The sequence below is a fragment of the Aspergillus pseudoviridinutans genome, assembly GCF_018340605.1.
Source record: "Aspergillus pseudoviridinutans IFM 55266 DNA, scaffold_3, whole genome shotgun sequence".
Lineage (NCBI taxonomy): Eukaryota > Fungi > Ascomycota > Eurotiomycetes > Eurotiales > Aspergillaceae > Aspergillus > Aspergillus pseudoviridinutans.
Window position 1 is genome coordinate 3551219 of NW_025091283.1, and position 13507 is coordinate 3564725.

General features: G+C 50.7%; 1 protein-coding gene across 1 annotated transcript; it reads left to right on the forward strand.

Annotated features, from left to right (window-relative positions):
• Positions 1-274: 274 nt before the first annotated feature.
• Asppvi_004989 (dynein heavy chain) lies at positions 275-13436 on the forward strand (the record flags this gene model as incomplete). Its single annotated transcript, XM_043300928.1, has 3 exons — positions 275-554; positions 618-12931; positions 12990-13436. 3 exons carry the CDS (start codon positions 275-277, stop codon positions 13434-13436), a joined length of 13041 nt encoding a protein of 4346 aa, XP_043156863.1.
• Positions 13437-13507: the final 71 nt, after the last annotated feature.

Here is a 13507-nt window from a genome sequence, read left to right on the forward strand (position 1 = left end):
TAAAATAGTTAGGTGGAAGATCAGATAGAAGAGGCCCAAATGAACAAAGGGTCATGATCATCATCTAACTAATTTCCGTACTACATTTCATAATTATCCCTTCAAATAATTTCTGACGATCTCTTTGTCAACCCGCTACTTCAAACGACTTACTCTTTTGGCCTAATCTACTAGTCGACGTTGCGCATTCATACACCCGAACTACTGCTCAGGACAGCTCCTTATCAACTTCTCCATGTTCACCGTGGGTTGCTACCAGTAAAGAATCACCAACATGGAGGTCGCCTCTGCGGGGGTATCGAACGGCGTCCCAGCACCAGCTCAGGCGTCGTTCGTGGATTCTGCGGCTTTGATTCAGTACTTGGTCGATGTCCTGCAAGCCACTCTAGGAGCTCTGAAAACCGAGCTTGAGAGCACAGGCAGCTTGCTATCGGAGGCCAAATACAGCGAGACGGTACAGAGAAGTACACGCTTTGCTTCAGAGTCGCAGGTAGCTCTTTATGTGCAGAAGGATCTTGTGGCTTCAGAAGGGACGAGTGGTGCAGAGAATGAAGGTATGTGTGTTCCAAGCTGTCAGCTCCACGATACAATAATAACCTTGTCTTGTTCTTCTGCAGTTTCTTCTGTTCAGTATGCATACAACCTCTCCGCTGAAATCTCCTCTTCCTCCACTACGGTCGCGTCTGTCGCATTTATCAAACGCCCTGCTCCCATTGACCCTACGCTTCCCATATCGTCGCAAGTTCAGGTTATCAACCTCCCCGGTCCAGCATCTCTCAACAACGCTCAGGCGCAACAAGGTACTTCTTTGTCTCCTTATGAGGTCCTGCATCTGCTCGTGCACCATGCGCTCAGCCCCTACTTCGAGGCCAATACCCGCAATCAGGATGCAGCGACTGGTTTGAAACCCAGAACAGATACAGAGGTGAAGACTGGCGTGCCTGGGACCAAGAAGAAATTTGCAGAACTGGAATTAGGCTTGCTCCACCTGCAACAGAATGTTGAGATTCCCGCGTTGAACCTGCCGCTCCATGAGGTAGTCCAAGCCGCCCTGGTCGAAGCGGAGACCCGCGGGATCAAGCCTTCTGTGGAGCTGATTCCCTCAAACGTTCTGGAGAGTAGTGCTTTCATCAACAGCATTCAAAATACCGTCAATGCTTGGATCAGGTCTATCCAGACGATCACGAAAATGTCTCGCGATGCCGATAGCGGATCGGCAGCTCAGGAGATCAACTTCTGGCTGTCGATGGAGACCGCTCTCGAAGGTATTGAAAACCAGCTGCGCAGCGATGGTGTTCAGTTGACCATGGATATTCTCCGCCATGCCAAACGTTACCAAGCAACGCTCAGCTTCGTTGCGGACACCGGCTTGCGAGAAGCAACGGACATGGTGCAAAAGTACAATCAGCTTATGCGCGATTTTCCCCTGGATGAACTGCTTTCCGCCACCACTTTGCAGAAAGTCCAGGAATCCCTTGGTCTGATTTTTGGCCATCTTAATAAGAAGTTGAAGATTTGTCCTTACCCGATCAAGCGAGCTCTTGCCCTTGTCGAAGCTATCTCGGGTGATCTTGACACGCAAATTCATAGTCTGCTTCACGGACGAACTATTCTGCACCTGGACTATCGCGAATTCCGTTCTCTGATGAAGACGTGTGGTGCGATCTGGCGAACTTGGGATGAGAATCTGAAGGAGTTCACCAACGTAGCCCGAGAATCCACAAGACGTCGAAACGAAAAGTTCATCCCTATCAAGATCGCTGCGCGGCATGAAAAGACACAGGAACGGCTGAAGTACATCAACACCTTCAGAGTGAACCATGAGCAGCTTCAGAAAACGATTGTGAATGTACTCGGCCCAAAGACTTCGTCTACTGGAGACACCGCCAACGGAGCAGGCTCTGACGGTGCTGTGATCGTCGAAGAGATTGGAGATGTTGACGCGGTCGAGGAAGTTGCACAAGCGTATGCTGCGCTGAAGAATGTAGATGTGCTGGACGTATCCCCGGAAGGCACCCAGCTCTGGATTCAGGAGGAAATTGCCTACAATGAGCGGACCTCTCGTGTTGAGAACTCTATCATTGCTCGCTTGCGCGATCGTCTGGCTACAGCTAAGAACGCCAACGAAATGTTTCGAGTCTTTTCAAAGTTCAATGCTCTTCTTGTTCGCCCAAAGATTCGAGGTGCGATTGGCGAATATCAAACTCAGCTTATTGAGAATGTCAAACAGGACATTTCCGCCCTGCATGAGCGCTTCAAACAGCAGTATGGCCACTCGGAGGCACATGCGATGGCACAGTTGCATGACCTGCCCCCTGTGTCAGGTGCAATCGTCTGGGCCCGCCAGATTGAGCGGCAACTCGACGGTTATATGCGAAAGGTCGAGGATGTCCTTGGAGAAGATTGGCATCTTCATTCCGAAGGTCAGAAGCTCCAAGCTGAGGGCAATCTCTTCCGGAAGAAGCTGGATACGCGGCCCGTTTTCGAATCATGGCTGCATGATGTGCAAAGGCGTCACATCACCATTGCTGGCCGACTGTTCAATGTTACGCGCAATCGCGCTGCAGGAAACAGCCTAGAGCTTACCGTCAACTTTGATGCTCAAATTATTGCCTTGTTCAAGGAAGTAAGGAACCTCATTTGGCTTAATTTCCAAGTACCGCATGCTGTCAGCAGTATCTCAAAAGAGGCGAAACGTGTTTATCCATACGCCATCAGCCTGATGGAAAGCGTTCGGACATTGCTCCAAACCACTCGCTCCATTGCTGCCATGACAGAGGTTGCCATCCTACTCAACGGGTATCTGAATGATGCGCAAGGCATGGTCATCAAAGGAATTCCCCTGAGATGGGAGTCTTTCGTTCATTCGTACGAGCTGCACGTAAAGCAATCTGCCCTGGCCAACGGCGCCATTGAGTCTGCTATTCCAGGCAGAGGAGAAAGCAAGCATGTTCAGTTCGTTCGAGAATTTGCAGGATCAGCGTCAGTACTGCAATCAAAAACTGCTGTTTTGTCCTCAATACACGAAAACATCCAGAAAGCCATCCTTGAGCTGAAAACATGCCCATACGAGGCTTCAGCGTTCAAACAGCGTTTGGACACGATACAAGTCGCTGTTGACAAGCTTAATCTGGAGAACTACGTCAACCTGGGGTACTGGGTCGCGCGTTTGAACCAAAAGATCGAGTCAATCCTTCGTGACCGGCTCCATCGCGCCATTCGTGAGTGGATCCACTCCTTCAATGAAGCCAAGGAGCAACAGAGTGCTTCACAAGTGTCAATTGGAACCCAGCATCCGGCCGCGGGCGAGCCGGAGGCTGTATCGTACAGAATAGAGTTCCCCGAACTAGTCCACGAAATCTCCATGCGCAATCAAGTTCTTCATCTTGATCCGCCTTTACAATATGCTCGAGCGAGCTGGTTCTCCCACTTCGACAACTGGCTTGGCGTGATCTGCCACCTGGAGAAGATTAAATCATCCCGATATCAGATATCGATTGATGTACAGAAAGTTCAGTTGTCCGAAGCTTGCTTCGCTGATCTTCCGCAGCACTGCACTGAAGAACTTAGCCATGTCTATAGTGTTGTGGAGGGCAGACTCAAGGAAGTTTCAGAGTATGTCGACAAATGGTTACAGTTCCAATCCCTATGGGACTTGCAATCCGAACAAGTGTACGACATCCTAGGCGACGACCTAGCGCAATGGCTCCAGTTGCTTCAGGAAATTCGCAAGAGCCGAGCCACATTCGACACTTCCGAGGTCAGCCGGTCATTTGGCAACATCAAGATAGACTATGAGCAGGTCCAGACTAGGGTCAACGCCAAATACGATCAGTGGCAGCATGAGATTCTATTGAAGTTCGGATCGAAGCTCGGAGCTCGGATGAGAGAAGTCCATTCAGAGATTGCTGCGGCCCGTAGAGACCTGGAAGGACAAACCCTCGAGGCTTCTTCGACTGCTCACGCAGTTTCCTTCATCACAATTGTCCAACAATGCAAGCGCAAGGCAAAGGTCTGGGAGCCGGAAGTCAATCTCTTCCGGCAAGGCCAGGCTACCCTAGCGCGCCAGCGGTACCAGTTCCCTACTGACTGGCTCCATGTGGAGAATGTCGATGGCGAATGGGCAGCCCTAAACGAATTGCTTGCACGGAAGAGCAAGATTGTCCACGACCAGACGGAAGGGCTGCGCGCGAAGATCACGGCGGAAGATAAAGTCATCGGTGATAAGATTACTGAAGTTATTGCTCAGTGGAACGAAGAGAAGCCCGTCTCTGGAACTATTCCGCCTGAGGAGGCCTCTCGGACTTTGAGCTCCTTCCAATCCCGCCTCGAAGCCCTTCAGGCCGAATTCGAGATGGTATCCAAGGCTAAAGAAGCTCTCGATCTTCCGGCTAGCTCAGAGTCCTCGTTACCAGCAATTCTTGAAGAGGTGCAGGATTTCATGTCAGTTTGGGCAGCTCTGTCAACCATCTGGAAGAGCCTCAATGACCTGAGGGACATGCTATGGACAAGCGTGCAGCCCCGAAAGCTCCGCCAGTCGATCGATGGCTTGATCAAGATGACCAAGGAAATGCCCAGTCGTATGCGCCAGTATGCGGCTTTCGAGCACATACAAAACGTCCTGCGGCAGCTTCTGAAGGTCAACCCCCTGCTTTCCGACATGAAATCAGAAGCTGTTCGAGAAAGACATTGGCAGAAGATTTACAAGGCTCTGAAGCCTGGGAAACGATTCTCTCTCGTTTCCCTTACACTGGGTGATGTATGGGATCTGCAACTTGCGACCAGTGAGACCGTCATCCGCGACATTATCGCTCAGGCCCAAGGTGAAATGGCTCTAGAGGAGTTCTTGAAATCTGTTCGGGAGACATGGCAAAACTATTCTCTGGATCTCGTCAACTACCAGAATAAATGCCGTCTGATTCGTGGATTCGATGACCTGTTCGCTAAATGCAGTGAGAATCTGAACTCCCTGCAGGCCATGAGACATTCGCCATACTACAAAGAGTTTGAGGAGGAAGCTGCTTCCTGGGAAGACAAGCTAAACAGAGTTCACGTCCTCTTCGATGTATGGATCGACGTTCAAAGACAGTGGGTATACCTTGAGGGAGTGTTTACTGGTAATGCCGATATCAAGCACCTTCTTCCCCTTGAATCGAGCCGCTTCCAAAACATCAATTCCGAATTCTTCGCGGTGATGAAGAAAGTGTACAAGTCTCCATTTGTTCTGGATGTGCTTGCCATCAACGGTGTGCAAAAATCATTGGAGAGATTGGCCGAGTTGCTTAACAAGATTCAAAAGGCCCTGGGTGAATATCTCGAACGTGAACGTATCTCATTCCCTCGTTTCTACTTCGTCGGTGACGAAGACCTGCTGGAGATTATCGGTAACAGCAATGACATCTTCCGCGTCGCTAAGCATTTCAAGAAGATGTTTGCTGGTTTGTCAGGCGTCCTTATGGATGACGAGAATAACATCGTTGGCATCACTTCGAAAGAGGGCGAGGAGGTCCGCTTGAAGAGAGAAATCAATCTTGTTAAAACCCCCAGGATCAATGATTGGCTCACTGCACTGGAAAACAGCATGAAGTTAACCCTGGCGGAACTCCTCGGGGAGGCAATTGAGCAATTCGAGACAATCTACAATGCCGCCGAGGTCGACCGCACGGCTTTCAATGACTATTTGGCCAACTATCCCGCGCAGATCGTTGTTCTTGCCAGTCAAGTCGTCTGGACCAACGCTGTGCAGAAATCTCTGGAAAATGGAGGAGCGAATCTCAAAGAGCTGTACGATGCCCAAGTCCGAGTGCTTGAATTGCTTGCTGCTACTGTACTTGGAGACCTCGACGCGATTAGCAGAAAGAAGTGCGAACACATGATCACCGAATTCGTACACCAACGTGATGTCATCTCGAAACTCATGACGGCCAATGCCAGCATACCGACGCACTATTTGTGGTTGCTGCAGATGCGCTATGTTTACCATGCCGAAGGCGATTTCCTCCAGCGGTTACACGTCCATATGGCAAATGCTAAGCTCAGTTATGGCTTCGAGTACCTCGGAGTACCTGAACGGCTTGTTCGCACACCTCTTACCGATCGCTGTTTCCTGACCCTCACTCAAGCTTTGTGCCAAAGACTAGGTGGCTCTCCGTACGGCCCGGCGGGTACAGGAAAGACCGAATCGGTCAAGGCACTGGGTCTCCAACTTGGCCGTTTCACTCTTGTATTTTGCTGTGACGACACTTTTGATTTCCAGGCAATGGGCCGAATCTTCCTTGGTATTTGCCAGGTTGGCGCATGGGGCTGTTTTGACGAGTTCAACCGTCTGGAAGAGAGAATCCTGTCCGCCGTCTCTCAGCAAATTCAAAACATCCAACTAGGTCTGAAAACTGGAGTTGACGATGAGAAGGCGCAGATCGAGCTGGTCGGAAGACGCCTACGTGTTAATCCCAACACCGGAATCTTCATTACCATGAACCCTGGCTATGCGGGCCGTTCGAATCTGCCTGACAACTTGAAGAAGCTATTCCGGAGTGTTGCCATGTCGAAGCCAGACAAGGAGTTGATTGCGGAAGTGATGCTCTTTTCTCAGGGCTTTAAGCAAGCAAAGCATTTGTCCAAGCAGACAGTACCTTTCTTCGACCACTGTTCCGCGCAGCTGTCAAAGCAAGCCCACTACGATTTCGGTCTGCGTGCTCTTAAGAGCGTTTTGGTCAGCTCCGGAGGTCTCAAGAGAGCGAGACTTGCTAATACCGACGGCGACCTGGGCCCAGACGACATCATTGAGCCCCAAATTATCGTTCAAAGTCTGCGGGAAACAATTGCCCCCAAGCTTGTCCGTGAAGATGTAGACAAGATGCTGGAGATTCAAGCGCACAACTTCGCTGGAGTAGAGTATGTGCCCGCGAATTACGAGAAGCTTACGCAGGCAATTCGGGACATCGCTCGCGAGCAACACTACGTCGACAGTGAGACGTGGATCGCAAAAATCCTTCAGCTTTACCAAATTCAGAGCATCCACCATGGTGTCATGATGGTTGGCAAGTCTGGATCCGGCAAGTCAGCCGCTTGGAAGATCTTGCTCCAGGCCTTGCAGCGGATTGAAGGTGTTGAAGGTGTCTCCCATATCATTGACTCCAAGGTCATGTCCAAGGAAGCACTCTATGGTAATCTCGATAGCACAACCAGAGAATGGACGGACGGTCTGTTCACGGGCATCCTGAGAAAGATCGTGGATAACCTCCGAGGTGAAGACACAAAGAGACACTGGATTGTGTTTGATGGCGATGTCGACCCCGAATGGGTAGAGAATCTGAACAGTGTCCTTGATGATAACAAGCTCCTGACTCTTCCGAACGGAGAGCGTTTGAATCTCCCTCCTAATGTCCGCATAATGTTTGAAGTTGAAAGTCTGAAGTACGCTACCCTGGCTACAGTCAGTCGTTGTGGTATGGTATGGTTCAACGACGACACTGTCACTCCTCTGATGATGATTTCCAACTACGTCGAGTCGCTCAGAACGAAGACCTTTGAGGATCTGGATGATGACAGTGCCCCTGCAGGACAAGCTGCGGTCAAAACCCAGGATGCACAGGACATGCTTTCCACGATTCTCAAGCAACTTCTGGAGAATGACCAGCTTGTCCTGAAATCGCTTGATGAAGCCAAGAAGTATAATCATATCATGGAGTTCACCGATATCCGTGCCCTGAATACTCTGTTCAGCCTGTTGAACAAGGCCTGCCGGAATATTCTCGAGTATAACATTCAGCATGTCGATTTCCCGCTCGATCACGAACAGATTCAGTCGTACATTTCCAAGAAGCTCCTCCTTGCTCTCGTCTGGTCCTTCACCGGAGACTGCCCTTTGACAGATCGCCAGGCTTTCGGGCAGTTCGTGTCAGCTTTGTCGACAACAGAATTGCCGCCTGACGGAGCCTCCTCCCTCATTGATTTTGACATCACACTACCCAAGTCGGAGTGGATGAGTTGGCAGTCTCAAGTCCCGTCAATCGAGATCAACACCCACTCCATCACACAAACCGATGTGGTCATCCCAACTGTGGATACTGTTCGCCACGAAGACGTTCTCTACTCCTGGCTCGCCGAGCACAAGCCATTGCTACTCTGTGGTCCACCAGGTTCCGGTAAGACCATGACCCTATTTGCAGCACTCCGAAAGCTGCCAAACATGGAAGTGGTGGGCCTGAATTTCTCAAGCGCTACCACTCCGGATCTTTTGATCAAGACTTTCGAACAGTACTGTGAATATAAGAAGACTTTGAATGGTGTTGTCATGTCTCCCAACCAAATAGGTCGTTGGCTGGTCATTTTCTGTGATGAAATCAACCTTCCGGCACCAGACCGTTACGGAACGCAACGGGCGATTACCTTCCTCAGACAGCTTGTTGAGCAGAACGGTTTCTGGAGGACATCGGACAAGACTTGGGTCACTCTTGATAGGATTCAGTTTGTTGGAGCTTGTAACCCTCCGACTGACGCGGGACGTACACCTCTGGCCGAACGTTTCCTACGCCACTCTCCTCTGATTATGGTCGATTATCCTGGAGAAATCTCGCTCATGCAAATCTACGGAACATTCAACTCGGCTGTGCTCAAAATCATCCCATTGCTACGCGGATACTCCGAGGCCCTCACCAAAGCCATGGTGCAGTTCTATTTGGAATCCCAGCGCAGATTCACTCCTAAGATCCAGCCGCATTACGTGTACTCTCCCCGTGAGCTTACACGATGGGTCCGTGGTGTATATGAAGCTATAAAACCGCTTGAGACACTCTCCGTCGAGGGCCTGGTGCGTATATGGGCACATGAAGCTTTGCGTCTGTTCCAGGACCGACTGGTCGCCGAGGAAGAGAGGAGTTGGACAGCCGATGCAGTCCGCCGCATTGCACTTGACAACTTCCCTACGATTGACGAGGAGCAAGCGCTGAAGGGGCCGATCCTGTTCTCGAATTGGTTGTCTAAGAACTATGTCCCTGTTGAACGAGAGCGACTACGCGACTTCGTTAAGGCTCGTTTGAAGACCTTCTGCGAGGAAGAGGTTGATGTTCCTCTCGTGCTCTTCAACGATGTCTTGGAGCATGCATTGCGCATCGACCGAGTGTTCCGCCAGCCTCAGGGCCACCTCATTCTCATTGGTGTCAGTGGAAGTGGTAAGACGACATTGTCTCGCTTTGTCGCTTGGATGAATGGCTTGAAGGTCTTCCAGATCAAGGTACATGGAAAGTATTCTTCGGAGGACTTTGATGACGACTTGAGAACCGTTCTTCGACGCGCAGGCTGTAAGGGCGAGCAAATCTGCTTCATCATGGACGAGTCCAATGTTCTTGACTCTGGTTTCCTTGAACGCATGAACACACTGCTCGCTAATGCCGAAGTTCCCGGCCTTTTCGAAGGAGATGAGTTCTCGTCTCTGATGACCGCTTGCAAGGAGGGCGCTCAACGCCAAGGTCTTCTCCTCGACTCTCAGGAAGAACTCTACAAGTGGTTCACGCAGCAGATTGTCAAGAACCTTCACGTTGTGTTCACGATGAACCCCCCTGAGGAGGGTCTATCTTCCAAGGCTGCCACAAGTCCCGCCCTGTTCAACCGTTGTGTACTCAACTGGATGGGTGATTGGTCTGATCAAGCCCTTTTCCAAGTCGGTTCTGAACTCACTCAGTCACTCGACTTGGACAAGCCAAACTTCGTTGCACCTGACAGCATTCCTGTCGCTTATCGCGATCTCAGCCTTCCTGCCTCTCATAGAGATGCGGTTGTCAACTCGATGGTCTATATCCATTATTCATTGCAGAGGTTCAACCAGCGTCTACAGAAGCAACAAGGAAAGACCACATTCCTTACTCCCCGTCACTACCTTGACTTTGTTGCTCAGTATGTCAAGCTGTTCAATGAGAAGCGGGAGGATCTGGAAGAGCAACAGAGGCACTTGAACGTCGGTCTGGAGAAACTCAGGGATACTGTTGATAAGGTCAGTGACCTGCGTGCTAGTCTCGCCCAGAAGAAAATGCAGTTGGAGAAGAAGGATGCCGAAGCAAATGAGAAGTTGCAACGCATGGTTGCGGACCAAAGAGAGGCGGAACAACGGAAGGCTGTGTCTCTTGAGGTCCAGGCAGCCCTGGAGAAGCAGGAGAAAGAAGTGGCTTTGCGCAAGGAAGTTGTGCTCAATGACTTGGCTCGAGCAGAGCCAGCTGTCCTCGAGGCTCAGAAAAGCGTGCAAAACATCAAGCGTCAGCATCTTACCGAAGTTCGTTCTATGGGCAACCCGCCCGCTAGCGTTCGGCTTGCTCTCGAAGCCGTATGCACTCTGCTTGGCCACAAAGTAGACAGCTGGAAGACAATCCAGGGTATTGTCAGAAGAGACGATTTCATCGCCAGTATCGTCAATTACGACAATGAGAGGCAGATGACAAGAAATCACCGCGTCAAGATGCAGAACGAGTTCCTTTCCAAGGAAGATTTCACTTATGAGCGAGTCAACCGAGCCAGTAGAGCCTGTGGTCCCCTAGTCCAGTGGGTGGAAGCTCAAGTCAACTACTCCGAGATCCTCGACCGCGTCGGACCGCTGCGTGAGGAAGTCGGTCAACTTGAAGAGCAAGCCTTGCAGACCAAGGCAGAGGCTCAGGCCATTGAGAATACCGTCCAGAACCTCGAGAGCAGTATTGCCACTTACAAAGTTGAATATGCTGCTCTCATTAGTGAAACCCAGGCCATCAAGACAGAAATGTCAAGGGTACAGTTTAAGGTCGACCGAAGTGTGCGCTTACTTGATAGCTTGTCGTCCGAGCGTACACGTTGGGAGGAGGGAAGCAAATCATTCGAAACCCAGATCAGCACTCTTGTGGGAGATGTCCTGATTGCCGCAGCTTTCCTAGCTTATGCTGGTTTCTACGATCAACAATTCCGGAAAGCCATGATTGATGACTGGGTGAACCAACTGGCACAATCGGGCATCAACTTCAAGCCCCACAATCCGATTACAGAATACTTGTCGAATGCCGACGAGCGCTTGACTTGGCAAGATCATGCCCTTCCCGTTGACGATCTCTGCACCGAAAACGCCATCATCCTGAAGCGGTACAACAGATACCCTCTGATCATTGATCCTTCGGGTCGTGTCACCGAATTCCTGCAGAAGGAAAGCACTGATAGAAAACTTACGGTCACAAGCTTCCTGGACGACTCCTTCGTCAAGCAACTGGAGAGTGCCCTGCGTTTCGGTAATCCAATCCTCATCCAAGATGCAGAGCACCTGGATCCGATCCTCAACCATGTCCTCAACAAGGAATATCAAAAGACTGGTGGGCGTGTTCTCATCCAGCTTGGGAAACAGGAGATTGATTTCTCGCCTTCGTTTAAACTTTTCCTCTCCACAAGAGACCCTTCTGCGACTTTCCCTCCGGACGTGTGCAGTAGAACCACCTTTGTCAACTTCACCGTCACACAGAGCAGTTTGCGAACTCAATCGCTCAACGAAGTACTCAAGTTTGAGCGACCAGATGTGGACGCGCGGCGCACCGACTTGGTTAAGCTGCAGGGAGAATTCAAGATCCATCTCCGTCAACTCGAGAAACGACTGCTGCAAGCATTGAACGAATCACGCGGCAACATCCTTGATGATGACAACGTTATTGAGACTCTAGAGACCCTCAAGAAGGAGGCGGCCGAGATCTCCAAGAAGATGGTGGAGACCGAGGGCGTCATGACGGAGGTCGAAAATATCACCTTGAACTACAGCATCATTGCTCGCTCTTGCAGCGCGGTGTTTGCTGTATTGGAGCAGCTTCATCACATCAATCACTTCTACCAATTTTCGCTGCAGTACTTTGTGGATATTTTCCACTCGGTCCTCTATCAGAACAAGCGGCTTGCCGCGGAGAAGGACCACTCAGCACGCGTGCAAATCATTCTCAAGGATTTGTTCGTTACGACGTTCCAGCGGACTTCCCTGGGGCTGGCTCAGAAAGACCGTATCACGCTGGCCATGCTTCTCGCACAAGCCGCTCCTTACCCGATGGACAAGACAATCATTGATATCATTCTTGACGAGTCGGTGCAGGGTGCCGATCTGTCCACTGCTCCGGAGCTTAAAGAGCAGGTTTTGAGCAAGATCTCGAACATGGCAATCTTCAAAGCATCATTCGCCAATATCTCACAAGAGCAATGGGATCAGTTTTTGGGCGAGGAATTGGCTGAGAACTCCGTCCCGGTCGTTTGGGATGACAGCACCGAGCAGCTCGACCGGCTACTTCGATCATTGTTACTTGTGAAGCTCTGCAGACTGGACAGATTTGTACCAGCTGCCGAGCGTTTCATCGAGGCGGTCTTTGGTCGAGAATTCTTTGAAGGAAGTTCCGATTTGAAGGATGTTGTAGAACAGGTTGCAGCAACCACACCAATCTCTCTCAGCTCGAGTCCCGGATTCGATGCTAGTTACAAAGTGGATGCTCTCGTCGAACGTATGCACGCAACCTGCGCCAATATCGCAATGGGCTCCAACGAAGGTCTCGAGAGCGCCGACAAGGCAATCAGCAATGCTGCTACTGCCGGAACGTGGGTACTGGTCAAGAACGTACACCTGGCACCTTCGTGGCTTCAAAGTCTGGAGAAGAGGCTCGACTCGCTCAAACCTCACAAGGATTTCCGACTCTTCCTGTCAATGGAATCCAGTCCCAAAATTCCAGTCAATCTCATCCGCGCTTCTCGCGTTCTGATGTACGAGCAACCGGCCGGTATTCGCGCAAACATGAGAGACTCACTGTCTACACTGATGGAACGCGCCGGCCAACCTCCGGTCGAGAAAGCGCGTGTCTATCTCTTGCTTTGTTTCTTGCATGCCGTTGTTCAAGAAAGACTTCGTTATGCGCCTAGCCTGGGTTGGAAGGGCTTCTGGGAGTTTAATGACAGTGACGTAAGTGACCACTTTATCAAAATTTATCATCGCAATCCCACTAACAAGTTCTTAATAGTACGAATGCTCAGCCCATATCATCGATGTCTGGGTGGAGACGGTTGCCCAGGGTCGATCCAATGTTGCACCCCAGAAACTCCCCTGGGAGATGATCCGTACCCTCATTACGGAGACATATGGTGGCAAGGTCGACGACGCTGAAGACTTCCAGGCGCTGGAGAACCTTGTGAACAGCTTCCTCACTCCAGCTGCCTTCGAAGTCGACTACAAGCTCGTTTCGGGTGTTGAGAAGGACGAGTGTCTAGCTCTGCCTGGAGAAACCAGCATCCGTGACTTTGTCGAATGGGTCAAACGCCTCCCTGAGCGCGAGCCACCCACGTACCTGGGTCTGCCAGCCAATGCTGAAAAACTACTGTTGGTCGGGCATGGCAACAAGATGATCTCGGACCTATCCAAGATCACTACTTTGTTGGATGAAGGAGAGCAGTTGATGATTGAAGGTTGAGTCATATTTCCAACCTTGCGCTAAGAAGTTACTGTACTTATTACAGTCCCGCTGGCGGGATTCTCTTCCTC